Raw genomic sequence first — 25,894 nt, forward strand, 5'->3', positions numbered from 1 at the left:
TCAGCAGATAGACCAGCTAACTGCTGAATGATGTTTTTCCACCCACTTATGCAGTGGTCAATGTCTTTTTCAGCATAACTGAAGCCCTGGATTAATGCCATGAAATGATTCAGAAACCAAAGGCTGAACTGACAGCTGAAAAAGGTTATGAACCTTGTTTATAGTGTTGGATTGTGGATCAATTCAGCCTCTCAACATCATCATATTCCTGATCCAGCTGATGAGATTTAATTAGAAAAGAGATTCTGATATTCAGATGCTGACTGAGCTATATATTGTTTAAGAAATAAAAGATATTTTAGAGTTTCTTCTCTAGGAAAATTAAAACTATACTCTCCACAAGGATTAACTAAGTGAAGGGAAAAAATATAAGCTAATAAAAATTTTAAGTCTTTTTAAAAATTATTTATTCTGGATCCTTGCTGAACCCTTGATTCTTTTGCTGGAGTCTGCAGGAATTCAGATGATAATGTATACTTTCACAGTATTGTCAGTAAGCTTTTCTAACTGAATATCACAAGCACTACTCCTTCGCTCTGGTAAGAATCTGATTTGCACAAATGAATAAAATACTCTGCTATGGTTCAAGTAAGTTGGATAAAACTTCCCCTACAGCCTGCAAAACATTTGAGAAAAACATAGTATACCTTCATGCCTATTTGCTCTATGTACGTAGACCTGAAAATACCCAGCCTAACCTATTAATCAGCAGTATGGCCTGTTCAGAGAAAAAACATACCTTTTTTTTTCCTTATCAGTCCTGAAGCATTAGTCTAAACACTTTGCATTCCAGCCTTCAAGTTTCCACCTACAGCCGTGTCAGCAGGCTGGTTATAGGCTCCCCTGGAGCCAGAAGCCCTATAGCTGTGGTAGTGCAGTGCTGCGCCTGCCTAATGGCTTGAGCAAAATGCTGTGCTAACATCGCTGTATGTCTCCTGGACACAGGCAAAGAGAGGTCAGATTTGCTTGTGGCCACCCCATGAAAAGATACCCTGAATTCCTGTGTTGTAATCGTTACATGGTAATTGTGAAATTTGCTACAGCCATGGATTTATTACCTTGTTGTTAAACTGTCTGGTGTCAGACTGATTTTTTTTTTTTTTCTTCCTTTTTTTTTTTTTTCTTTTCATTGCTTTATTTGGTTCCTTTTTGCCTGTAATACAGATTTTTCAGTAGGTATAGAAATACAGGCATCACAACTAGGCTTTAAATACTAATAGTGTATAAATTTGAGGGTCCTGTGTCTGAAAGCAAACAAAAAAGGACTAAGAATGAAATAAAAAAGCAATAGACCTCCTTCTTGCTTCAGTAAGTCTCTTTGTAAGTAGGAGAAGGTTAACTGAAAATTGCAACTTATTATATCTTTCAGAATTCTTGATAGCATTAACAGTGATAATCTTAGACATCCTCATTATCCACATGAGTATCACGGCCAGTGTTTGAATCTGAAGCCTCTAAGGACATCCTATGACAATAAATTCCCTGTACAAATGGGTGATTATTAAAACTACAGTGACTCATTGTTGCATCACACGTAACATAATTAACTGCAGATTTACTTGTGCTCAGTGTAGATCGAAGCAAGCTGGTTTAGTCTACATGGTCTTACTGCATTTCTGAGTGTGGCACAGTTTAATTTCGGGCCTGCTAAATCTTATTAAAATAATACAATAATTAGCAAAAGCCATAAGAGATGAAGTCCACAAAAGATGAAATGCATCTTGACCACACAATGTTCTTCCCAAAGGAGTCAATGTCCTTCCCAAAAAATATGTGGTGTGCTTCCTAAATACAGAACATGTAGGCTTTTAAAATAATTGACATAGTAGCTTCCTTTGTTTGTTTATTTTTGATTGCCAGTCTTTGTCGGAGGCAACGTATGTCTTGAACAAAAATGCTTGAAGGAGATTCTAGTTAATATTTGACTTGCAGGATAAGTAATTCTTATATTTGCCATATACTCTGTGAATTGCCAGTAACATGTGGATAGCCTTAAGCTTCATGTTGCACGTATGGACTTGTACATATTGTACATGCACACATGCATTTAAGAATAAATTAATATTTCCAGACACTTCACATTTCCAGTAATGTTGTCCTTAAGTACTTGTGGATTAATTGCTTTTGCTAATTGAAAGAGAAAGAAGGGAAGCAAGCAAGCAAGCAAGCAAGGCAGCATCAAAGGATTGCAGCAGCTCACTGGGGATAATGGTGAAATGCATCCTCTGAGTGGAAGACGTAAGAAGGACCTTGTACAAGGAAGACACAATTGTTTCAGCAGCGACTAAAGACACATATTTAAAAATATTTAAAAGACCCACATATTTAAAAGACCCCTGTCCTGTGCTTGGCCAGCTGTCTCTGCTTCCTTCTGCCCACCCTCTTTCTAAAAGTGAGCAATTTCAGTGTGAAATCCTGCTGCAGCCTGAGTACAAAGGCTTCCCTTGTCTCTGTTCATCAGGATAAGTTTGCTGCTTCCTTTCACTTCCTTGCACATGCATGATATGGGCACCATCTGGCCCAGAAATGGCCAAGGACAGCCAAGCCTGCAAAATATCTTTAGAGAATGCCCTGCTCCATGTTTCCCCTGTAACTGCAGCAAGGATTTTATAGTTGTCTCTGGTACATCCAGACAAATATTTAGAACTCAAGTTTTCAAAATATTTGAATAATGGAGGGAAGTATTGCAACAGGAAGACAGGCCTAGTCACTGCTATGTTTTAATTATCTAAGACTTCATAATGATGTCTTACTCTACAAGAATCCTATTATATAGGAAGTCAGCCTGTGTTGATACAAGAGACAGCATAATCAGATCATGCCCTGTAAACAAAGTTATTGACAAAAAGATCTGAGTTCTGATGGCTTAACCACATTTCCACTGAATTTAGAGGTAAGACCTCCATTGCTACACCTAAGTATCTATTAGCTCAGTCCATGTGTATAAAAAAGGCTCGTATCCCACTTGATGAGCCATTGTGGGATCTATTATTGATCATTTCTTAGATTAGAATATGAAAAAGACAGAGAATTTTGTGTTAGATTGAATGCTACAACTATCCAATTCTTGCTCTCATACTAAAGTTAACATTAAAAAGGAACTGACATGCTCACTTTTTGATTCTCTTGACTTCCAGTTTTGATTATCACTGGGCCAGAAAATAAGCTTGGATGATGTTTTGTTCTGCGCTTTTACAAGACAGACAAAGATAAACCGATGGGGAGTTTGCATAGACTAACCCAGTGTCTGGGTAACTGCAGACTGTGTCATGTTTGCAGGGGTGTAGGTAGGGAGGCATATACTACTCAGTGAGTCAAATTCAGGCTGTGTATAAATTGTTATTCTTTGACCAAATCTGTCCATAAGGAAGCAGCATTTTTCTGACTAGCTGTAGTAAAATATGAGGAATTACAGCTCTAGAGCTGCTTCCATCTCTGGTACAAAACTGTAGAGAGTGACCTAATGTCTGATGTCCTGAGGTTTTGCCTATAGATGTTTAAAACAAAGTCCCAGCTTTCCTCTTACTCTACTTGTCCTTCAGCTGGTAAGTGATGTCAGCCCAGCTGGACTTCTATATCCAAACCAGGTTTTCAGTACACATTCCCCTCTGGCTCTCTGCACTAGTAGGGATCTTCTACCATCCACAAAAAGACTTAAGGCATTACTTTGTTCATTATATGCCCAGAGCAACTTCTGCAGAAACAGATGTTATAAAAGGTTTGTGTAGTCCTCAGGTGGAAATTCAATAATTGCAACACTTAGTAGCAGAGATTTCTGTCTCTCTTTTGTTGAGTCTTCTAACATCCAGCATAAGTTCACCCTAAACTGGATGATTTTGCACATCTGAAAATCCCACAGGCTTACAGTAGCCAGGTATTACATGTAACATCCTAAAAACCAAAACATAATCATCTTCAAATGAACAGCATGATAATAGGCTTCTTGCTCCAATGTTTATTGTACTCAGAGACCCTGGCAGTGTCTGGAAAATTAACAGATACAGGCATGGGGAAAAATGAATTACAGAGACAAGGGATCCTGCACAGATCATCAGTCTTTCCCTTGCATTAATTACAAGAGATGCCAATTCAAGCACTTCTGCTGACCTCTGCTAAAATAATCCTTCAGGGTAATAAGGGCTGTTTTCCAAACAACCTGTCTTTTAGACCATTTCAGCTTTTGACTTCCAAATTACCACTTAAATGCTATTCCAAAACCCACTGTCACATGTGTCTTGTGGGACTTGGGGTCAGCTCTAAATGTCCCTACCACACAACATCCTTCGGGAGACATTTGTTTTCTTACTCCAGCTCCTTATATTCGCACACAAGGAGGAGAATCAAGTCATATACCTGTGAAAATGGTGCTTATCCTATCCTCCTTTGTTATCCTCTTCTTCCTGCCCCCTTGCATTCTATTTTTTTCTCACTCTTTTGAATCTCTGGCTCATACAGTAGGACTTGGAAGACCATGATGGGGAATGTTTCCACTGAGAGAGAAAAAAAGGAGGCAGGCAAAGGGGCCAAAAGGCTAGACAGGATGCCTGGCTTCAGTCACCAGCTTGGGATGTGACTCTGAACACTCTTCTCCCAGTTTCTCTCCTGTGTTCTTTTTAAGGCACCCACCACAGTGGTACCTGAGAGCTTCACAGAGCATTGTCCTACCACAATGGTGGATGTGCTGCCTGCTAGCCTTACTCTGCTGGGCTGCCTGGCCAGATGAAGCAGTGGGACAAATGGCTTCTGTACTGTGGCTAGCCAAAATCCATGATGTTAACTTAATTGTTTGCTATGGATATTCATTTCAGGTTGTGATTCTATATTTGTACAGCCCTAACCAGATGCTTTTCAGATACTGTTCTTGTTAGGAATTTTGCTAGTATTCCATGGTTGTGTCTTGCAGTTCCCACCGCTGCACATTTTCCACACATTTACACTGAATTATTTTGATCTCCTGAGCAAAAATAACACTTTGCAGTACTTGATTCCTGGCAGTTTGTTATGCCAGTGCTGTCAGACTGCCAGATGCAACCGGAAAGTATCTGTGTAGGGCATGCAGGGCTCTCAGGTCCTATGTTTTTTTTTGTGGGCAGCTCCAACCTTCGTGTAACCAGAGATAAGTGACTTAGTTAAAAATGAATAGGGCAGCTGGCTAAACGCTCAACCAAACAAAATGATCAAAGCGATAGTGCCAGATGTTTTCCATCAGCTCTACATATGGAGGTACCAGGGAGAGCAGCAGGAGCACCAAACTAAAAGAAACCAGAGAAGCCAACTCTAGTTTCAACCATAACATGAGGAACTGACTATAAATACTACATTCCTCAATGAGACTCCCAGAGGATAGTCTGTAGGTATTTCTAAAACCTACAGGAAAAGCGTGTCTACTATTGTCTGACTTATTTATATTCATCCTCCTGGTAAATATTTTATTGAGAGTTACCATTCTTAGCATCTAAAAAGTATACTTTAAAAATCATAGTTTAGAAATCTACTAGAAATTATAAAAAGTTCTTCTTTCTACAAAATGTATTTATTGCTCAATCTCTGCCAATGCAGTATTTTCCTAGACTACAGTTTTGTGGGGTTTTCTTTTACCACTTTTAGTGCATTTTAAAGTTTTAATTTCATATGTTTTGAGTCCAAGTTACTGCAAGAGGCCCAAGCCATGTCAAGATTTACTGTAGAAAAGCCAGATTTTTATTTTTGTCTTCTCAGGAAGTTTATGGTAGAGTGAGATAAACATCCAAAATAGTTAAGGTTGTTTATCCTGCATCACTTAGAAGACATTCTTGACATCACTCGTATACAAATGAGCAGGGAAGCTACTCAATCAGTACTGACAGAAATTAAACCCAGATCACCCAGCCTCAGGGCATACAGACTGTATTTCAGTGTGATAAAATCTGCTTCTGTTGGGATAAAACCTGAAATGCTCCTACAGCTCCTTTTGTCACAAGCCAAAGTTTGGTGCAAAAAGGCCCCTCCTCCAGTTGTATTCCTTCCATGCATACGGTCGTTATTTCAGGACACTACCTCACCCTGTAGTATCTGTATCTGTAGTATCTTGGGACATGCAAGGGAGGATGAATATTGCTAAAGAATCCCTGCCATGGCTTAAAACACGTTACTTGTTCAGTGTAATGACTTTGCTATTGGCCCCAAATTTGCAAGTCTTACCCTTGGAGAGCAGGGATCCTGGAGGCTACCAGCAGGTAACTCAAAGCAACACAGAACCTTCAGAAATTTTATTTTCTTTTTTTTTTTTTTTACTTCATTGTACGGCTACCCTAGTGAAGTCTGCCTGAATGTCACCCCTGACACTAGGAGCTGGAAGACATGCTGAACATAAAGAGATTGGAAACGCATTTTCATGAAACAACTGGAACTGCCAGACTTGCTGCTGCCTAGGGGAGAAGCTAAGAAAGGGTCTTGGCTGCATTGCTCAGTGATGCTGAAATCCACTTTGTCCTTTACCTATGTAGAAAGCTCCCAGGTTTGGTAACATATATGCTTCTCTTTGCATGACTATTAACTATGAATATGTTTATTCCATGCATAAAAAGCTTGATGTGCCCTTTAACTTAAGCTGCTTTAAACCATTTTGCAGGAACAGCCTGTAAACGTGCTTTTTATTTCCTCTGATTCTTATCTCATGCACATGTAAGCCTAAACCACTCATCACAGTGGAAATATCTGTGATTTGCAGTGCAGTGTAAGTTCCTTCTTAGTAGATTTGCTAGTAATAAACTGAGAAACTCACCAGCTCTCATACTTGACTCAAAGAATCTTGAGCATGACTCACTTAGGAATGCTTTGTACTCCCCTAATTGCATAATTACCTTAGAGAGCTCACTGGCCATTTGGCATAGAGGTCATGCCTGTTTCCTCCGAGCACAGGAATAACTCCTAGCTTCTCCTAGCAGGATGAAAAGGAGATGCGAGAAAGACATATGGCCATGTCCCTGCTTTCCTCTGTATAATCCAGGAGCAGTATTTGTGCATGATTACAAAGTCCTTCATTCCTTGAAGTGAGGACAGGAAAGTTGATCATCCTGTAACCTAAATCAGCACTTTCACCATTGAACTGAGACAGTGTCTGTATTGAACGGGTGATATTATGTTTGGTACTGGTGCTTGTGACACCTGAGGTGTAATAAACAGGATTAAAAAAAGTGCAACGCCACAAGCACAGGTACCTTTCCCACTACACTCTCTCTCTACACATATATACTATATGCCATAGAGTTAGTCTGAGTGACAAGGTAAAAAGCCATAAACCTCTGCAACAGCTTGCTCTCAAAAATAGTGAGTAAAATGATATGGATAATATAAATGTTACCAACAATTACAATCACGCAAAGCATATGTCAAGTGAAGTCAAGGAACCTGAATGTCCCATAAGAAAACTGGAAAATGAGCTTGCTAGTTGCATTAATAAAGCAACCCTGATTCTCTTTTGTTGTGGGGACCAGCTGGAATCAGTGGCCCCTCTTTTTAACCTTTTTATTATTCGACAGTAAGTTTGGAAGCCAGAATTCTGCTTTGCAGATTTGTGACAGCATCACTATGTAGTCAAGCTTTCATTCCAGTCTCCCCTTTATTACACATATGAATTTACTCTACTTCATTGCACACTGATGCATCTTCCATTTGGAGCAGCTAAAACACATCTTCTCCAGTCCTGATGTGCTGTAAAGCCCATCCCCTAACATGTAACATATACTGTGCCCCCACTGGGCTTATGAATGAAAATCTTGTGGATCCTACTTCATGCTGATGCTAATGCTGCTGATTTGTTTCAGACATGCGCTCAGGGTGTCTGCCTCATTGGCCCTTCAAGAGTTGTAGATGGATGTGAATCCAAGTGGTCTGATGCATCTAAGATTCTTTATTAGTGTAACTTCAGTGTCCATGGGCATCTCAAGCTGTGTACTTGAATTGGCAAGGGTATTGAAGATTACTCATTTGTCTAGACATTCATGATGGATATTTAAATCTTTCCTTCTTTTTTATCAGTGTCTTTTTAAATAGTGGGAAGCAGAGATGAGGCAGCATTAGTCCCCCCTTTCTATGAGAAATCTCTGCTTAGAAGGTTCCCAAAGTGAAAGTGTTTACAAGAGAAAACAACTGGGAGATACATTCAAGCATGGCTCTGGATGAGCAGAGTTGTTCTTATGATAAAAAGGGAGCATCACTCTAAAGCAGATGAAATGTTCTGGGGAGAGGATGGAAAATGAAAGATCTCGATTTCTAATCTGAGAAAGAACTGGTCAGTAGTTTATCAAATTGAAGGCTAATACCCAAGACTGTTTCTGTTCTCAAAGGTATATGTCTTCAACAGACTTCAGGGGAAAGTCAGGCTCTGGGTTCCCATTGCTTTTGGTATCAAACAAAAAATATGTAACACCTCTGTTCTTTGCATGCTTTTTTGGATCGTTTTCCTGGAGAGCCAAGGAGTTAGCATGCCGTAGTGCAGGTGACTGCCCTAGGGATCAAGGAACACCAAAGTCTATAGTAAAGCTTCTTGCATTAGGATGAGGGCAGAGAAAACTATACAGAAAATGCCGTCCAGGAAAGAGTTCTTAGAAGATGAAGTAGGGATTAAGCCAGAGCCTATTTTACCATTTGCTAAAACACTCAGTGCATTTGCCTTCATGGATTCTGCATTCCAGAGGACTGCATGCTGAGTTAATAAAATCCCCCTCTTGAACAGGCTTTGGAAACTCAGACGGTCACTGACTGCCCATATGGCACAATTTGGCTATTGCTATTAGACAGCTGCAGGAAGTTAAAGACAAGAAAGGGGAGACAGCACCAAAATCTTATGGACATACAGACATATAGAAAGACACATGTCCTTGCCGCATGGCAGGAGCTTCCAGAATATGTTCCTCATCAAAATGCAAGGATCCTCTTTTCTTTTTTTTTTTTTTTATTTTCAGGAACTGCAATTTGAACTTCTGCTTTTCTTAGGTGATAAGTGTGTGATTTAAACCCTCATAGACCTGAGCTTAAACTGCAAGAGCATTTTAAAACAATTAGCACACCTACAAGAAAAATAGCAAACCACCACATTTCCGTTACTCGCAGACTTATACGGAGATTTAGTTTAGCATTCTTCCTTGGGGAAGAAATGACACGCTCCCCAGTAACTCAATGCCAAACCACTCTCTGTTTTGAGTAGCAAATGCCATTCTTACTGCGTCTAAAAGCCCAGGCTATGTTTCTTTTCTTAACTTGAAACTGTGTATTTTTGTACTGCTTTCAAACAACAGTTTAACAGAACAAAGGAGTTATCTTTATGAGACAGCCAGGGAAATACACAAAGAACAGGAAGATGCAGCTAACCTAAATAATGACACTGAAAACAAAATAGCTATTGGGCTATAAATAAACATTTTGAAGTAAATATCATTATTTATATTAAAAGAAGACACAGATTTAATTCCTGGGGATAATGTCATCTACTGTTTTCTCAGACTTAAGTTCTCATTTCTCTGTCAAGCCAGAGTAACATTTCCTACTTTCTTCAACTTTTTACAGTATGAACTTTCATACCACTTCTTTTGGAGAAAATCACAAAAACCAGACACGTATGTTTAGGAGAAAGGTCAGATTTTCTAAAACAATAAAATTGCCCAAACTGCTATTTTTGAACTGTGCAAATGCTTGCATTCTTACAGGACAGGGAAGTAAACATACACATGGCTACATTAATTAAGACAATACTTAGTTTCCTGCAGCACAAAGGAATTAACAGTGCAATTTCCCATTGTGTGTATATGGGTGAGCAAAGCAGCAACTGCAGTTTCACAAAAAAGGCAAAGGCTGGTCTCCTGGTGGGTGAATGGGGAAGGAATTAAATAATACCCTAAAGCCAGAATCAACTTTCTGAGTGCCAGACTCAGCCATTCCAGCCATCTCACTTTTGGTAATACAGTCCTAAATGACCTGAACAGAAGTCTGATTCATGTGGTTTTTTTTTTTTGTTGTTTTTTTTTTTTTTTTTTTCCTGGGGATTGTCTTCTTGAGTATCTTGGGCAGGAAACTAGTCTGAGCTGTTGATTTACAGGATTTAAAATAAGCACTCATGTTTCTCCCTCCCAGTCCTGACCAGAAGCCCTGGGCTAGATCACTTTCCCAGTGGAGGCAAGAGAAGTGAGAGAACAAAGTGCTCATGAAGTGGCCAAGTGATAGGGAAGCACTCTCTGGCTGGCATACAGTCCGCAAAACCCACCACTGACCCCAGCAGAATGTCAGGGCACGGCACCAGTCCCCATCCCTCAGGTTTTACCTGCTGGTGGGCGAATGGCTGGGGGGGATGTCCTGCACAAAGCTCTGCTCCATGCCTGGGATCCTGGCCGGGCTGTGGGGATGGTAGGCTGTCAGGACCACGCTGCCCGAGTCCTTCATCTCCATGATCATAGGCACATGACGGCCCCGCTCCTGGTGACAAAGGTGACCGGGAGGCGCTGACAAGCCCCAGTGGGAGGCTGAGCAGTCCCGTCACAAGCACGAGTGCATGGCCTGGCTCCGTAGCAGCCTCTCACTACCGTTTGCTGTCAGGAGAGCTGTGTAACTGAGACACGGCTCCTCTCCCTGTCAGCAAAGCTGAATTAGCATATATTCAAAAACACCGCCCACAAAAGAACCAACGGGGAAGTTTCTATGTTCCTAGGAAACTAGAAACCTGAGATAGTCCTGCATGACGCTGAGCAACCACTGGGAAAACTTTTAAGAGTAAATTTCTTAATATTGCTGCTCCTGAAATAGGTTCAACAAAGTGAAACCATTTGCTGGTTAAACAGCAGGACGAGTGGAGAGCACTACTCAAACACATGCTTTGGCAGAGCAGGGAGTGACTTTAAAGTGCTTACATGAGAGATTCAGAAACCGAGTGGGCTCTGCTCTGTCTAAATTATCAAGGAACAGGAACTTTGATTTCTTACATGCTGGATCATTCCTGTGGCAGGGAGCTGCATTTGTTTCTCCTGAAAACAAATTAAGCTTTCATTTTGCCTGTGTACATAATTAGAAAGGCACTGGAAAATGAATGTATTATTTGTACATCATATAAAATATGTTCATCTGGAGCAATCACATAAATAAATACACCCCGAGGCACTCGAGATTTTTTCACACTTGCACTTGGTCTTTGCTAATTAAATGTTTTTCACTCAAAAGGAAACCAGCAAGCAAAAATACCAGGGTCCAGTTCTGAAGTAACATCCAGAAAGAACTCTGCAGACAAAGTGAAAAAACTCACACATCCATTTATTTTGCTCTCCCATGTCTCCAGTGATTTTTTTTTAATTTTTATTTTTATTTTTTTTTTTAAAGCATTTTGATAAATGCTTATTCCTGAAAGCTGTTGTCCTGCCTGTGAAATCGTGGGAAGGATGTCCCTATGCTCACCTTTAACACAGCTGCCGGCAGCGCCCCCACCGCAGGTATTGTGCAAAATGCTGATCAGGCTCATCTTTCACAACCCCGTTGAGTGAAGGTGCTCTCCCTAGTGCTTACATAGGGCTGCCTAAGTTACATTGCTGATCTGTCTAGCTGGTGAAGTATCTCAGATTTGAAGGGTACAAAAATGATTCATCTCATCTCCAGCTTCCCCTGAACTTGGTATCCTGCCTGGAGGGACATGACAGCTTCAGTCAAATATGTTGCTGCAACTCAGGTTAGGCAGTGCCCAAGTTAATTTTAAATTACCCAGCATAGGATGCTGATAACAGTACACTTGGCAGTGCTTCTTGTCAGACACACCCAGGAAGCATAATATTTGAACTTGCAGAGCCTCTAGCCTTGCTCTTGCTACACTGTCAACATAACCTGGCTTAAATAATTTAAAGCCAGGTTCTCCCGGCTAAAATCATGGTTGCTTCCATGGCAGCGTAGAGGCCCCCTGGGAGGTACCATGCATCCATGTCATCATCATCATCATCATCATCATGGCTTGACTTCGCGAACGAAGATTTGGGAAGGGCATTTACCCACGCTTACTACAAGCGCGCTGGTGACTAAGAAGGCCAATGTGGGATAGGCAAATCCGGCTACAAAAAGCACAGCAGAAGGTCTCCTTGGGTGGAACAGGTGGGACACGATCTTCCTGCGTTGTCTTTTCTCCTCGAGACTAGTTCTTCGTGAGCTCTCAAAGGAGTCAGCGGCATTATGTATGGTGTGCCTCCAAGTCTCCCGATTGGAGGCCAAGGTGGACCACTGATGGTAGTCAATATGGCCAAGGCTAAGGTATTGGTACATGCAGCCATGTACCTATGTTACAAAATAAGTAGAAGTCTCTAAGCTAACTCTGGAAACATTGCCTACTGCCCACAGCATCAGCACTATATCCCACTGTGCTGCCATTGAAGGCCAGGCTGAATGCAATAACCAGTGAAGACCTCACTGTGCTCTGTGATTACTGCGGTACTCAGGAAAGCAATAGGGTCTGAAAAATTAGGATAGAGGCCATCATGGATCTCACATCCCAACTCTGTGGAGCCCTGAATGAAACCAACTTGATGACTGGCTGCAGGATGACCAGGGATGCTGCCCTTCCTGGCAGGCTTTACTTCCCCTCCTGGACCAGAAGGTGGGTACCCAATTCTCTGATGAGAGGAAGTAAATTATAAATATAAATTTATATGTGGCATAAGTGCAAAAAGACGTTTTGAAAATTACTCAGCCAAAATGCATGTATCAAACTGAGAGTGAAAAATGCTAAACATATATTATAAAATATGTGCTGACACCCTTTAAGGGCATTCTCCAGAATTTACTTCAAGGAGCTAAACACCTGAAGAAAAACCTGAAGAAGTGGAAGGCACCAAACACTACCAGAAAGGGAGCAGGAGATCGGATGTGAACAGAATATTGGCTGCAACTCCAGGAAAGTCTTATTGTCCCTTTCCTAGGTACCATAGCATTAGGTTTCTCCAGTACCATCAGACAATAAAAAGATGGTTATGTGCCTTAAGGCACATGTAGGTAAAGCACATGGTAGAAATACCATATATTTTAAGTTTTATATGCATTTCCTCTCTTTCCATAATAAAAACCCCCAAACACCAATATGATTTAGGAAAGAATACCATTACCCTCTCAATAGTAAAACGCATATAAGGAGAGGAGGCCCGCACTTATTAAATGGGTTTTACTTTCTAAGAAAAATAAACATGTAAGATTTTATTTGGAGATTTATAAAGTGCTGGTGAGCAAACTGGAGGCTTGTATGTAAGTAGCAGTCTATTTGGCACAAGTATAAATAGGTATTTTGAAAATTAATCAGCCAAAATACACATATCATACTGAGAGCTAAAAATGTTTATATGCATAATGGCTCTTGGGGTTACACATCTGCATGTTATTGAGAACCAAAAATGATCCTACATCAACTAGAGGTGTACCTTAGTCATTAAACAATGTTTTAACTGGATCAATAATACAGACATAAGAAAAGTGTACAAGTCAACATATGGCGGACTCCTCCTTCAGGTCTATCATCTGTGCAATTCTGTTAGTTGGAGAATTCATTCTCCTGGTTTCTAAAGAAAACATTTCTTTCAGGATGCTTGTGCTCCTAGAGGACCCCCTTCAACATTAGATCATGGAGTATTCAAGACTATGAGAGTTGTAATTGTTTTTTAGGTCTTTTTCAGGAAATTGATAGCTCTGTAGAACTTTCAAATACTCTGGAAATGCCATTTTGGTGAGAAATAATACTGTGAGGATTCTTTTGCTGACAACCATTAAAGTGCAGGTAAAGCAAGAGAAGGGTCTGTGGGGAGTGTGTGGCCAGTGAGTAGCTCCCTTGGGTTTGGTAGGCAAGGACCTTGTGCTTTCAAATTTTCCATTGTGCTTGTGCCAAGGGAAGTCCTTTGCACTTTCACAAATTTGGCAAAAGAATTATTTATATATGGATCAGTGGGCCCAGACTTTAAGATGTTGAAGTGAAAACTTGTTATTTCCAAAAAGTAAGTTAGTGAAATAAGCCTTCAGCTCTTCTGTTGAAGAGTATCTATGACAGCCATAAACAATAGGCATAAACACAGAAAATCACTAGTTAAAGCTTACTAAGATGAAAAAGGAATTGTCATTGTTGTTAATAATATTTATGTATTCACATAATATTAATTGGTAATCTTTGTGGCAGTAACATGATGGCAACCCCTGTGTAGCAGATTTATTGCTTATTGCTTGGAGAGGAACGAGTAATGTTTTCGCATAGATTTTAGACAGCCTTTTCTGGTTAAGTCCAAGGGGGGCTGTCACCGAGAGGAATGGGATTTGTCAGCCGGTGATTCTTGTCCCAAGACAGTGGGGGCATGCACCACTATAAGAGTATACCCAAAGAGCCCTGGAAAGCTCAGAGTTCCCCTTTGAACTACAAATCACACAGAAATTTCTGGGCATTGAATTTTATTGCTCGCTTCCAGCTTAAATTAACTAGGACAAAGTTGGACAGAACTTGCAAAACTTTGAAGTTAATTTTGGACCAGTTTAATGTGAGCTTGGGTTAGATTAAGTTTTAAAAAGAAGCTGTGTAAAACTCAGCATTTTTCACCGATTAAATCAAAGGAAATAGAGTGGAGCAATACACAGAAAAATGTCATCCTAGTACTGCATCTAAATTTCTTCATCCCTCTTGCAATAAATTTTGTATCTATTTGTGTGAAAGAAACTAAAAGCAGAACCACCATGTTTTTTCTTGCTTTGGTAAAAAACAAAAAAGGGCATCTCTTGCTTCTCTCTAATCTGTCATCTGGATGGAAAGATGGTTGAGGGGTGGGGGACAGAAAGACTCACCACACCAAAGAGTTGGCATGGGCAAAAAGCACCTGGACACTGAAAACAAAGAGTGCCACAACATGGCATAAAAGTCAAGGATGGGAGTGTGTGAATCTCCTACTATTCAGTACCAGTACCTCCTATGAAAAAAGTGTCTGAGAAGGGCTGACTCTTGCTTTGAGAAATTTTTTCACTGTGGTTTCATGTCTGTTTGCTTTAAAACAATTTTATGCATCATGAAGGATAATTTGTATGTTTTATTTAGCTTTTTTGCTTTGTATTCCTATGATGATAGAAGGATTGCAGTCTTTTTTTTTTTTTCACTATAAAGGTGAGGTGTTTTTGTGTCTCAATGTGGGCAGCTGGGAAATGTGTGAATGAGATTCATCGTAGCATCAAAACACACCCACTGCCTTTAGAACAGTGAAAGATTCATAAGCAAAAACATAAACAAAATTAAAGGAAAATCTTTATTGTTCTACTTTCTTTGTCTTTAAAACTAAGATTAAGAACAACAATGAGGAAACTGTTTTTAGTCTTTTACAAAGAGGTTAAGTAACAAGGCTATTTAAGCAAAGAGAAGAGAAATCACGTATTGTGCCACTTGGTGGTTTTTCAAAGGTTTTCAATTAGAGTGCGAAACAAAACATTCATCTCTGTTAAATATAACCTCGGGTATTTCAGTTGCAGGCCAAATTTAACTTCACTATGGTGAACTTTAATATGGTCAAATTTATTGAGTGATTTATTATGGGGTTTTTTATCTTTAAAAAGATAGAAAAACACAGAATAAAAATCTTTAGGCAACTATGTGTAGCTGCTTGCATAGAAATGACCCTCATTTATTTTCTAGGAGTTCAAAAGTTACTTCTTATCCCAGATTAGACTACCCATATATTATTTCCATGTTACTTATGTACAGAAAAGGAAACTTCCTTAATCTGTCTGCCACAATAGGGCTTTCTAGTGGTTTACTTTAAGAAAAAGCCTATATCCTTTCATTCATCCATCAGATTCATGCTCCTACATGACATGTTGATCTAACCACTTGAGCTGGGACAGCTGACAGCCACAGCTGAATGCTGACGTATGTTTTTTCGTTCTGAGGCAGTAAGTTAAAATTACATGAAGGAGTGGTAATGTGGTTAAGTTAGGAAAAGTACCACTGGGAGAGGCTTGTTGCTTCTCTGAAATGTTTCTGTAATCACAACCTGAAAATGGGAATTGGTCTTTGTGGTATGGAAGGGGAAAAGTTGTCAGGGGTAGACAGCAATGGGTGTTTTCAATACATGTATCTCTATCCTGACGCCTCTGAAACAGCAGAAATGGGTTAGGCATTTTCATTTGTACAGGGAAATTGAGTACTCGTGTTAATATTGTATATATTTATAAGTATTTATATATTCCACATCATATAATTAGGGTTAGAAAAAAAGAAAAAAAAGTTTCCTCTACAAAACCCAACCAGACAGAGCTTTATAACATCATACTTTTAAAAACCACTCTTTTCCAGGGGCCAGCAGCTATATGTATATTTACAATATACCTATTTGCTTGGGATATATGTATATACACAAAAAGTGCAGTTTTCTGAACATGGTTATGTCTTATGCATCTCTCTCTGCTATTACAGTGTCACTTTGGTATAAAGACAACATTATTAAGAAAAGACTAACCCCTTTCTTGTTACAGTCGTGACTTCACATTCAGTATTTTTGTAACATTTTTAACCTGTAAACTACTCCATTTCTAGAGAAGGCTTTGTGTAAGGTACAGTCAGTATTTCCCTGTAACTTTGCTAATGATTTCTTTCATCCTGCCACTTGGTAACCAAGTCTGTTTCCCAGGGAGCAGCAGTAGACCACAGGTGTGTAGGAAAGTTGTACCAATCAAGACAGTCACCAGAGCACTGCTCTGTTGATTGAACGAGACTTTGAGCTGTGTTCTGAGGGATATGCGTAAAAATTGATGAAGCAAGGTAGAGAGGTGTTAACACGAACCATTGTTTATTGGGCACATGACGAGAGACATGTCAATATAGGCTGTCTTGTATTGATTGAATTTTACTCCTTTTAAAAGCAAGAGCTGTGGTTTTTAAAATTACAAAGTCCAATAGCACCATTAACTGGATTTCGCACAACTGCACCCAAGAGAAACCTCAATTTCTCCTCCCCATCAAAAGAAGAGGAGAGTATTTAAAAAAAATTGGTCACATCTTCAAACTTTTTTGGCATTCTGTGAATTGATGACTTGATTTCCTGAGGTTGCTAAATTAATTTTTGGCTTTCCTATGCAAAATGAAGAAACTATTCTTCTTATCTGCTATTTCTTCATACTACCGTAACACCAATAAAGTAGTAATTGAGGTCGTAGGAGTCTTTCTTGTATTGGTCATGCAAACGCTATCTCAGAACTTCCCTGAAATATCTGTGTGCATACTGAAGAGAGATGAGGATGCAAATAAGCTTTGTGACCTTGATCTTTGCGTGATAAGATACAGAATGATTCATGTGTTCAGGTAGTAGGCCTGAGCTGTATACAGTGAATATATCCACCTACTCCACATAGTACCCATTTCTGGAAATGCTGTGAGCATGTTACCATCACTGTACAGCGAAATATCTTTGAGCTGACCAGAGGACTTGATGCAATACTAATTTCTCAATTTTGAATAAACTCAAAAGTTGCCATGGTAGCGAATGGGAATCTGTGAACTTCTGTATTCTGAGTTTTAGTTACTCCTTTAAAAAATGTCATTGCAAAATTAATTGAGCTCTATCCAAGAGTGATATTGTTATTTTAATAGATATATTTTTGTATGTTAGTAACTTCAAATTTAGATTTGTCACAAAAGTAAAGATTTTTATTGACTTACACCAGCTCTAAAGACTTTCAGTAGGAGGAGGTACAAATAAACTTAATTAAAATATCTATAAGTGAATGTAATGCTATAATTTACATAAGAAGTTTGTTATAAAATTAAATCTTAATTCTAAGGCCTCTATAGTTTATGAACAGTAATAAGAGAATACTTTCAAATTAAAAATAAATCAGTTTGAATATACCTAAATAATTACATATGCAGCAGAAAAGCACTGGAAGTTACAATTATTAATGGGCATTTGCATTGTGAAATCATAGTACCAAAGGTTTACATTTACTTTATAACATTGCTAAGTTAAATATACCTGTGGGAAAGAAACATTTAGTTAATCTTTGTACGAATGCTTTGTGTTGTAGGAGCAGAGATATTGAACTTAATTTTCCCGGGAAACGCAGAATGCCTGTGGTGTAACCATAGAGGGAACCTAACCTGCCTGACTCACAGTCCTGTGCCTTAATCATGTGTGAGGTACAAGCTTAATTAATCAACAGTTTGAAAGTACTACTGTAAAGGAATGTGTGAAGAAGATAATACATTTATTGAGCCACATAAAGAGAACCACAACAGGAGATACAGGAACGTGACACGCGAGAGACAGAAACGACACATCTTCCCTGCAAGTGGCTGCTTAGCAATTTATTCTCTGCAGAGGATATGTGCTAGTTTTGTTGGGATGTTCATGGAGACTATCAAATCATATAGATTGGTCCTAAGCAGAAATATATAAATGAACATAACTTAGCTAAGCATATTAGCAGACACATATCTAGGTTACTTTTATGGTATGGCATGGAACACCATAAACTTAAACATGTTTTAGAAGCACTAGAAACAAATTTTGCCACGGTGCCAAGTAGGTGGTTGCATCACCACAGTGAGATAAATGAGGAACGATAATCAGATGGTGACAGAAGGGAATTTTGCAATATAAAGTATCCGGGAATTACTGACTTGGGAGATTACAAAGAACATTTCCAATTTTTTTGTTTAATGAGGTCAAGCATGAGCTTCCCCCTCTCTGATACTGGCACCAGGAATTTTGTTTCATAGTTGAAAGACATATTGGAGTTTGAGGACGTGAAAACTAAGCATTAAATTTTGTCATTGTACATTGTTCATAGAAAAATAAGAATTCCCAAGGTTATTGTGCCAATTTTATTAGTGCAAATTGCTAGCCTTCTCAACACAACAGAAAAAGAATTGCAGTTATCCCAAAGGCATTTCTGTTAGAGGAAAAAAATAGCATATAGTTATTATTTATTTGTTTCACTTGGGTTTTGTTTTTATTCACATGTAATTTACTGGTGGCCTCAGTGGGCTCCAATCCATGGTATGCAATCCTGTTAAAAAAAAAAGTCCCACCAGGGATGAAATGGATCCATGGATCCATTTTCTCCAGATTAATTTGAAAGATGAATTTTTCACACAGTGAGGAAGCCAAGACTGCAGATGACTTGTTTTTGGTTCGGAACTTCAGGGAACAGATGGGAAAGCAGCAGCATTAATTTACCTTAATGGATGCACAGGACTGCATTTATTATTTGGCTTCAGTTCAGATTTCAGATTTCCTTTTTGTCTTGTTTGTTTGGTTTTTTGTGGTTTTTTTCTTTTTTCAGTGTATGTGCCTTTCTAAATCACCTCAGTACCTTTTCAGAAGCATTTTCCTTTACTTCTCTGCTGCACTTTTTGACCATTTATTATCCTACCTTTGTTGTCACACTTGTTTATAGGTTTAAGTCTCAAAACAGCACGGGCAATCTCTAGCTGTATTTGCAAAGCAACTGTCATACAGGAAGATTCTTAAAGCATGGAAGGCAATAGGCAGAAATGTGCCCTCTTGGTCCCTGCTCTAGGGCTTGTGAGTACTGGGTAGTATGAGAAGAAGGGCCTGCGGAAGTTGGCTCAGCTCATGTGCTCTTCCCAACCAGCATCTCCTATTGCTACTGTTGGAAACTGAGGACTGGGCTAGATGAATCAAAAGAGATGTTGTAAGTAATTTCTTATGATCCTCTGTTCTCAGAATGGATTTTTATTAATTACTGTAGATTAGGACAGGCACAAAACAGGACAGAATACAGGTTCCATATAAGATTAGGTTTTATTTCCAGTGGAATTTTGGTGTCCCAAAGAGATACAACAAATGCAACTCAGTCATCATTTAAATACTTTAATTTGGGGGTATTGTGATATAAGAAGCCAAGAAAAAGCAGCAGTATATTAGAACTTTTTATGGCCAATTCATGATGGTGTATTTGTGCAGTTATAACAAAACAGAAGTGTAGGCCTCAGTCATAGAAATGAAGTTCTAAAGATTTCTTTTGGAACTTTATTTTTGGAAACTTGAGTCTATTCTCTGGTACCTTTGGAACTGGAGGGTAAACTCAGAAGACCCTGGAAATAAGATGCAGCTTAGAAACATAAAAGAAAACTTATGATGGTGGTTCTGTATCTTTTTGTCTTTACCATACTTGTCTGGTCCAAGCAGGTTCCTGATATTAAGTAGAAAGGTACTATGAGCTTACCTATAAGTGGAGGCAAAACACATTCTTATATTCACCTTTGAACTTTAGTCCACCATTGATCAGTGGCAACACCTCCTGAAGTAGCTTGAATTCATTTTGTGGCTCTACCTGCCATTTTGTTAGGGAAAGTGTTAAGTGTTGGAAAAATGTGTGTCTTGTCTATGAAAACAGCTTGCCTTCTAAATTTCTGAAATCTTGGATTTGCATATAGCTTTACCAAAACACAGCATGAGTGCTGTCCTATCCAGGGATCTACCTTGGCTCATCTAATGTACTTTTGTAACACTACGAGACTGCAGTGCTCCTGTGCAGAAGACTTTTGTCTGCTGTCATCCCACATGGCTCACAGTAAGGCTTGGCTTACTTTCAAACACAGCATCAAGAATCTCTGGACTGCTACTAATAGTGCTGTCTCTTTGCATATGTCTTCTGCATGCTATATGCAGCATAATTTTCTTTTATTTCTTATGAACAGCAATTTAATTAAATCTTTCCACTTGTTCTGTTCTCTAACATTTCAATCTGTCTTACCTTCTACCGAACCAGAAAAAAATACTATTTAGTGAAGCTTGACAAGAAAGAGAGAAACTAGAAAACTCATTATTTATTAAGTGTAGTTCAGCATGACTCAAATAAGGACAGAGAAGCATATTAAAAAAAAAATTATACTGGTAAATTGGGACTGTTTTGTCCTCAATGTCTCATGATTTGATGACTGAGATTTTGTTACTGTACTGAAAACACATTTCCTGTGTAGTCATGCTGAGCATACATGTTTCAACAAAGACATAATGACAAAGATATATAGATAAATCTCAATCACAGCAAATATAGATTTTACCTAGCAACCAAACTGGCATGTGAATTCTAACATTTGTTTGCATGAAATAGATTACTGAAACTCTGAATAAACCACATCTTCCTGGGAAATTACTAGTATTGCAACAAACAAACAGGCTTTCACACACAGAATGCAAGGCCATGCGTTTTCCTGGATGAACCATTGTATCTAATGGTCAAAGTGTGTCTCATTCTTTCTCAAAACAAGAGCTACAAATAGGCAGGCACTTTGTGTCATTTTAATGCTGAGTATTACACATTCCAGAAACTTCAGTTTTTCAGTGGGTTATTTTTATTTTCCTTTGTTATGACTGAGCAAGTGAGCCCAGCCTACTGAAATGCCACACACTCCTTGAAAGCAAAATCTAGGAATAAACTCAAAGATCAGGAAAGGGCTCTACCTAGAAGTATACCTGGCACAAGGAGCAGAGAATGCAAAAAACTGGAAGAGAAGGTTGAGCTGAAATCAGAGTGTATTTTGTTTGCAGACAGCAATGAACTTTTGTCTGAAAAGCCCTGTCTTTTCTGGTGTTACAATAAATCCCTGTCCCTCACGAGGAACATCATTAGACTCAGACTCTGGAGTAACAGAAGAAACTTTTAATATTTTGTAGTAAGTCAGAAAGCTGCCTGAAAATAAATGTTCCTTTTCCTTTTTTTTTTTCATATGGACCCCTATTGTTTCCATGCCCTGGCATCTGGCACTCAGAGAGCCAGTAATTTCCTCTGAACACTTTTAAAAAACACCAAGAATCATTTGGAATATAAATGTCTTTTGCAAATAGCTTCAGTTTGTGGGGAACTACTGCAGCATGAAGACATGTTTAAAACACATCACAGGGACTTTCCACTTAACTGTCTTTAGGAACACAGACCTCAAACTAGCAGTCACCATCCTGCTAGTAAAAATTTCCTAAATCTGCATTAATGTCAGTAACAGCTTCCTGGATGTTCTTTGCTTTAACAGATCCCAGTGTGATGCCAAGTCTTTAGTTTTCCTCTGACTGTCGAAATCTGGTCTGGATCCATGCTCTGGTGTCAGCCTGGGCCTTGTGTTGCCCATTTAGGCAGCCTGGGCTCTTGCTGCTTGGGATTCCAATATCCCTTGTGGCAGGAGATGGAAAGACTCTTCCAGGGATAACCACAGGCAGAGCCATCTGATTAATTTTGGGCATTGCATTAATGGTAAATGTGATGGAAACGGAAAGTCAGGAGAGCTGCATGATGCTGGGGATGTTCATTGTAAATGTGACTGTAAAACTGTGTTTTGGAAAACCCAGGGTGTGCGCAATGTTTTTCTGGTAGATTTACCAGCTGGATTGCCCAGCCTGGTCTGTGAGTGTAATCTGGATTATAAAGACTCAGCAAATCTGACCTTGAGCTACCAATAAACTGAATACTGTCCGTCTTCTGAGGATTTGAAAGTTTAATAATGAATTATGGAGAACTCCTGTGAAACACTGTCTATGTGGGATCACAACTATTCTGTATACTGGCAGACTGTGATCCTTGTGGTCTCATATTGATGTCAGTACGGTTTTGTTCTGGGCTAGGCTTGTCTGACCAAAATAGAATTTCTCTGTATTTATGCCACTGCAAACAGTGTTACTACAAATGGTTAATCAAAGCAAATGCTCCACCTTACAATGGCTGGGTTTGGATGGGTGCTGTGAGCTAAGACGCTGTGATTCTGCACTGTTCTGAAAGAGACTTCTTCGTACAAAGGTTTGATACCCTAAACTTCAGCTACAGTTTCAGCCATTTGCTAGACCACCCACCCAGGCTCTTGGCTCTCTTCCATTTCCAGTAATTCTCAAGCTTCATAGACAAGGTTGCAGATTTGTTTTGTTGGTTTTGTTCTTAATTTTGTCTCAATGGTGAATTCAGTTCAAGGCAATTCTCTTCAGGTGAATAGGAAAAGGACAGTTTAGTGCCCCTCAAAGAACATCACAGTGTTTACAACTGGTAATGAGAATACAGCAAATGCTACAGGCCACTGGACATGGGGACTTAAACACAGGAAAAGGATTGAACATTACTGCATTTCCTGTGCTGCTGCCTGCATTCTAGTAATGGGTGTGTATGGATGCCAACTTTTCCTTCATAAATTGATGAAAATGGGTATTCGTGCTTGCAGCACCTAGGAGGGCAACCATCCAAATGTGGTCTGCTGTGTAACACATACAGGGCTTTCTCTGCACTGACAGCAAATCTTGGTGCTGCAGACCCTTTCATAATTTGCCCTCAAACTTTGATAATTTGCCCTTTCATTATTTGCTCTCACTATGTGCCTAAAAACTGTGTACTCCTTTGGGTTGCAAAATTATTGCAGCCTATGTGATGAAAATCAGTTAGAAGAAGTTAAATAAATAATTTTAAACATTTCTTTCTGATCATGGGTAGCTACCAAGGTTTTCTTACTTTTCAGTTACTGCACCAGCCAAGGGAGATTATTTCCAACAAATCAATCAATAAAACGACTTTCTCTCAGAGAAGCCTATTCACCTGATATTTCTTCATTTGTTGAAAGGATCAAAGAGATTTCTTACTGCAAATGATGTACTGATTCTATTGGAATACAGTGTAATTATGATACATATGTGCCATTTTATGTTGCAAGTAATACCCTAAAGGGCTTTGTAGAGTTACGTTCCAAGGAGCACCAAAGGTGCAAAAGGGGAGGTACAACCTCCAAAAATGGTACATGGCTTCCAGTTTTGGCTTTCTGACTGCCGGGAATGATGAATTTTGTGTTGTTGCTTTTGAGTCGATACTGCTAACTTAATTTTTAGGAAAAGACTGAAGCAGTAACACTTATCACATTTATGGAAGAAAACAAACAAGAGAAACATATGCCCTTTCACCTGGAGTATATGATTAGAAAACAGAGAAAGGCAACGTGAGAAATGTTCAGCAAAAGGACAGGAAGTGCCTGTCCAACTCAATATGCCCACTCTTTTCTTTGTGCCCTTGTTTATCTGAAACAAACTTCCCTTCTTTTTTTCACTCTGCTTCTCTAACACATTCTGAACTTGTCTCTAATTTCCAGCACTTTTTCCATTAGCACTACGTAAACTCTTGGCATAAAGTAGTTGTGATGGAAACATTTTCCAGTTTCTTCTAAGTTTTGAACTTGGGGGAAGCTCTAATCTATTTGCCTGTAGTTTTAAAGGGCCATGCAGACAGTGAACACAGAGCTTTCATCTGCTAGCTGTGTGTGCATTAGGACTTAGATGACTTTTACAATTCTTGTGCCAAATTAGATTAGCCTAAAAACTGCTTAATAAACTTTTAAATAAACAGTTGCTTGTGGCCATAATTTTTGACTAGCATGGCATCAGTCTTAATTTTCCCATTTAAGTGCTGTCAGGACAAGGGAATATTGCAAGAAATCCATAATTTTCCCTATGCCATCAGGTTTTAATCAACTTGGAAAATTCTGTAACATTGCATGAGGCATGTAATTTCATGTTAACTGTGAGGGACAAAGTGAATATGCTCAGTCAGAAACCATGGCCATTAATTTTTAATAGTCCTTTTCAAATTCATCATACCTCAATATTTTTAGAATTTTTAAAGCATATACTTCAACTAACCCTTCTATAAGCAGTAACTTCTTCTCCTCTTTAATCATAACTCTGCATCGTTCTCTTTTGTTCTTTTCTGCAGGAGATAATTTTATCCTATACAAGCTTTTAGCCTTTGTTCTGCACCTTTTATCCAGTAATCTTTGATGTAGAAGAATGCTAACTATCTTCTGAAAACCTAATTAAATTAGAATTCTTCTTATCTACCATGGCAGTAATATCTTCAAAGAATTTCAACAAGTTAGTTAAAGTTGGAGTCTTTTGCTTCAATATAGTCCGTCTTGCAACTTTAGCCCCCAAACAGAGATCTCTCTAACATAGCTTTCAATAAATTCTTAAACCAGACTTCAAAAGTCATTGAGTCAGTCTCTTATCATATCTCTCCATGTAACCTTTTTGATGATTGACCTTAAATTTTCTATCTTCATTTTTTTATACAAGGACTTAACTGTAAGTTAGTGAACTTTGTATCAAAATAAAAATAAAATAAAATGTATGTTCAAAGGTTCTCTTTCTTCTCTTACCTACCAATGCTCCTGTTTATCACCTTGATTCAGTGAAATTCTACTAACCACTTACATTATCTATGTAATGGAATATATTCTTTCTTCTTTGACTTTGAAGACTGATTCCTAGCTGAAAGCAGTTTGCTTTGTATTTCCTCTACAAAGGATGAAAACATAATAAATATTTAATAATTCTATTATTTTTAATCCCACACTAATCTCCTAATTTTCTCTTTTAAAAATTCCAGTCAACATGCAAATTTAATATATAGATGGGTTTGTTTTGTTTTATTTTGTTTTGTTTTGATAACATTCTGGAAGTCCTGGCTTGCCAACTCCTTTTTCAATTGCATTAACCGTAAGCATGTCTCAAGTTTACACTGCCCTGGAATAATTTCAATTTTCTTAGGAATATTGCCTGTTCTTGCACAGAAGCTACGCAGCTTTTGGCTCTCCTGAGCTAGAGGGCCAGCTAGGCTGACTCCACTTCTGCTGCTGCCTGGTGACTGCCAGCACGCAGTGACCTTTCAGTTCCTTTTCTACACCTTCCACATTTACAGTAAAGCTCTGTACTTCCACCAGCAATGAGTTAACCAGATGCTTCTGGAGCCCTGCAAATTATGGCCTTCAGGCACAGTTTAAACAGAAGTTTTAAAGGAGGGGGAAAACCCCTCACCAGTGTCCCTCTTTAAGGGCTCGCGAGAGCCCTGCTCTCTCCTCTGCTGTTCCAGGGCACAGCTCAGCTGGGCTTGTAGGGGTCTC

The 25,894-nt window shown here is 39.0% G+C and overlaps 1 protein-coding gene across 2 annotated transcripts in view; it reads right to left on the minus strand.

The window, feature by feature from the left end:
* Positions 1 to 10,597, minus strand: part of ARHGAP28 (Rho GTPase activating protein 28) — a 72,458-nt gene extending 61,861 nt beyond the window's left edge. The window contains exon 1 of one of the 2 annotated variants that reach the window (XM_061356332.1): positions 10,298 to 10,597. In XM_061356332.1, the coding sequence (XP_061212316.1) occupies positions 10,298 to 10,428 (131 nt within the window). In that variant the 5' untranslated portion in view covers positions 10,429 to 10,597. The remainder of the gene's footprint in view (positions 1 to 10,297) is intronic. The other variant, XM_061356333.1, reaches the window with a different exon arrangement.
* Between the last annotated feature and the right edge of the window lie 15,297 nt (positions 10,598 to 25,894).

The sequence above is a fragment of the Neopsephotus bourkii genome, unplaced genomic scaffold, assembly GCF_033783945.1.
Source record: "Neopsephotus bourkii isolate Nb327-2 ecotype Australia unplaced genomic scaffold, CSIRO-AGI_Nbou_v1 NB_846, whole genome shotgun sequence".
NCBI classification, from domain to species: domain Eukaryota; kingdom Metazoa; phylum Chordata; class Aves; order Psittaciformes; family Psittacidae; genus Neopsephotus; species Neopsephotus bourkii.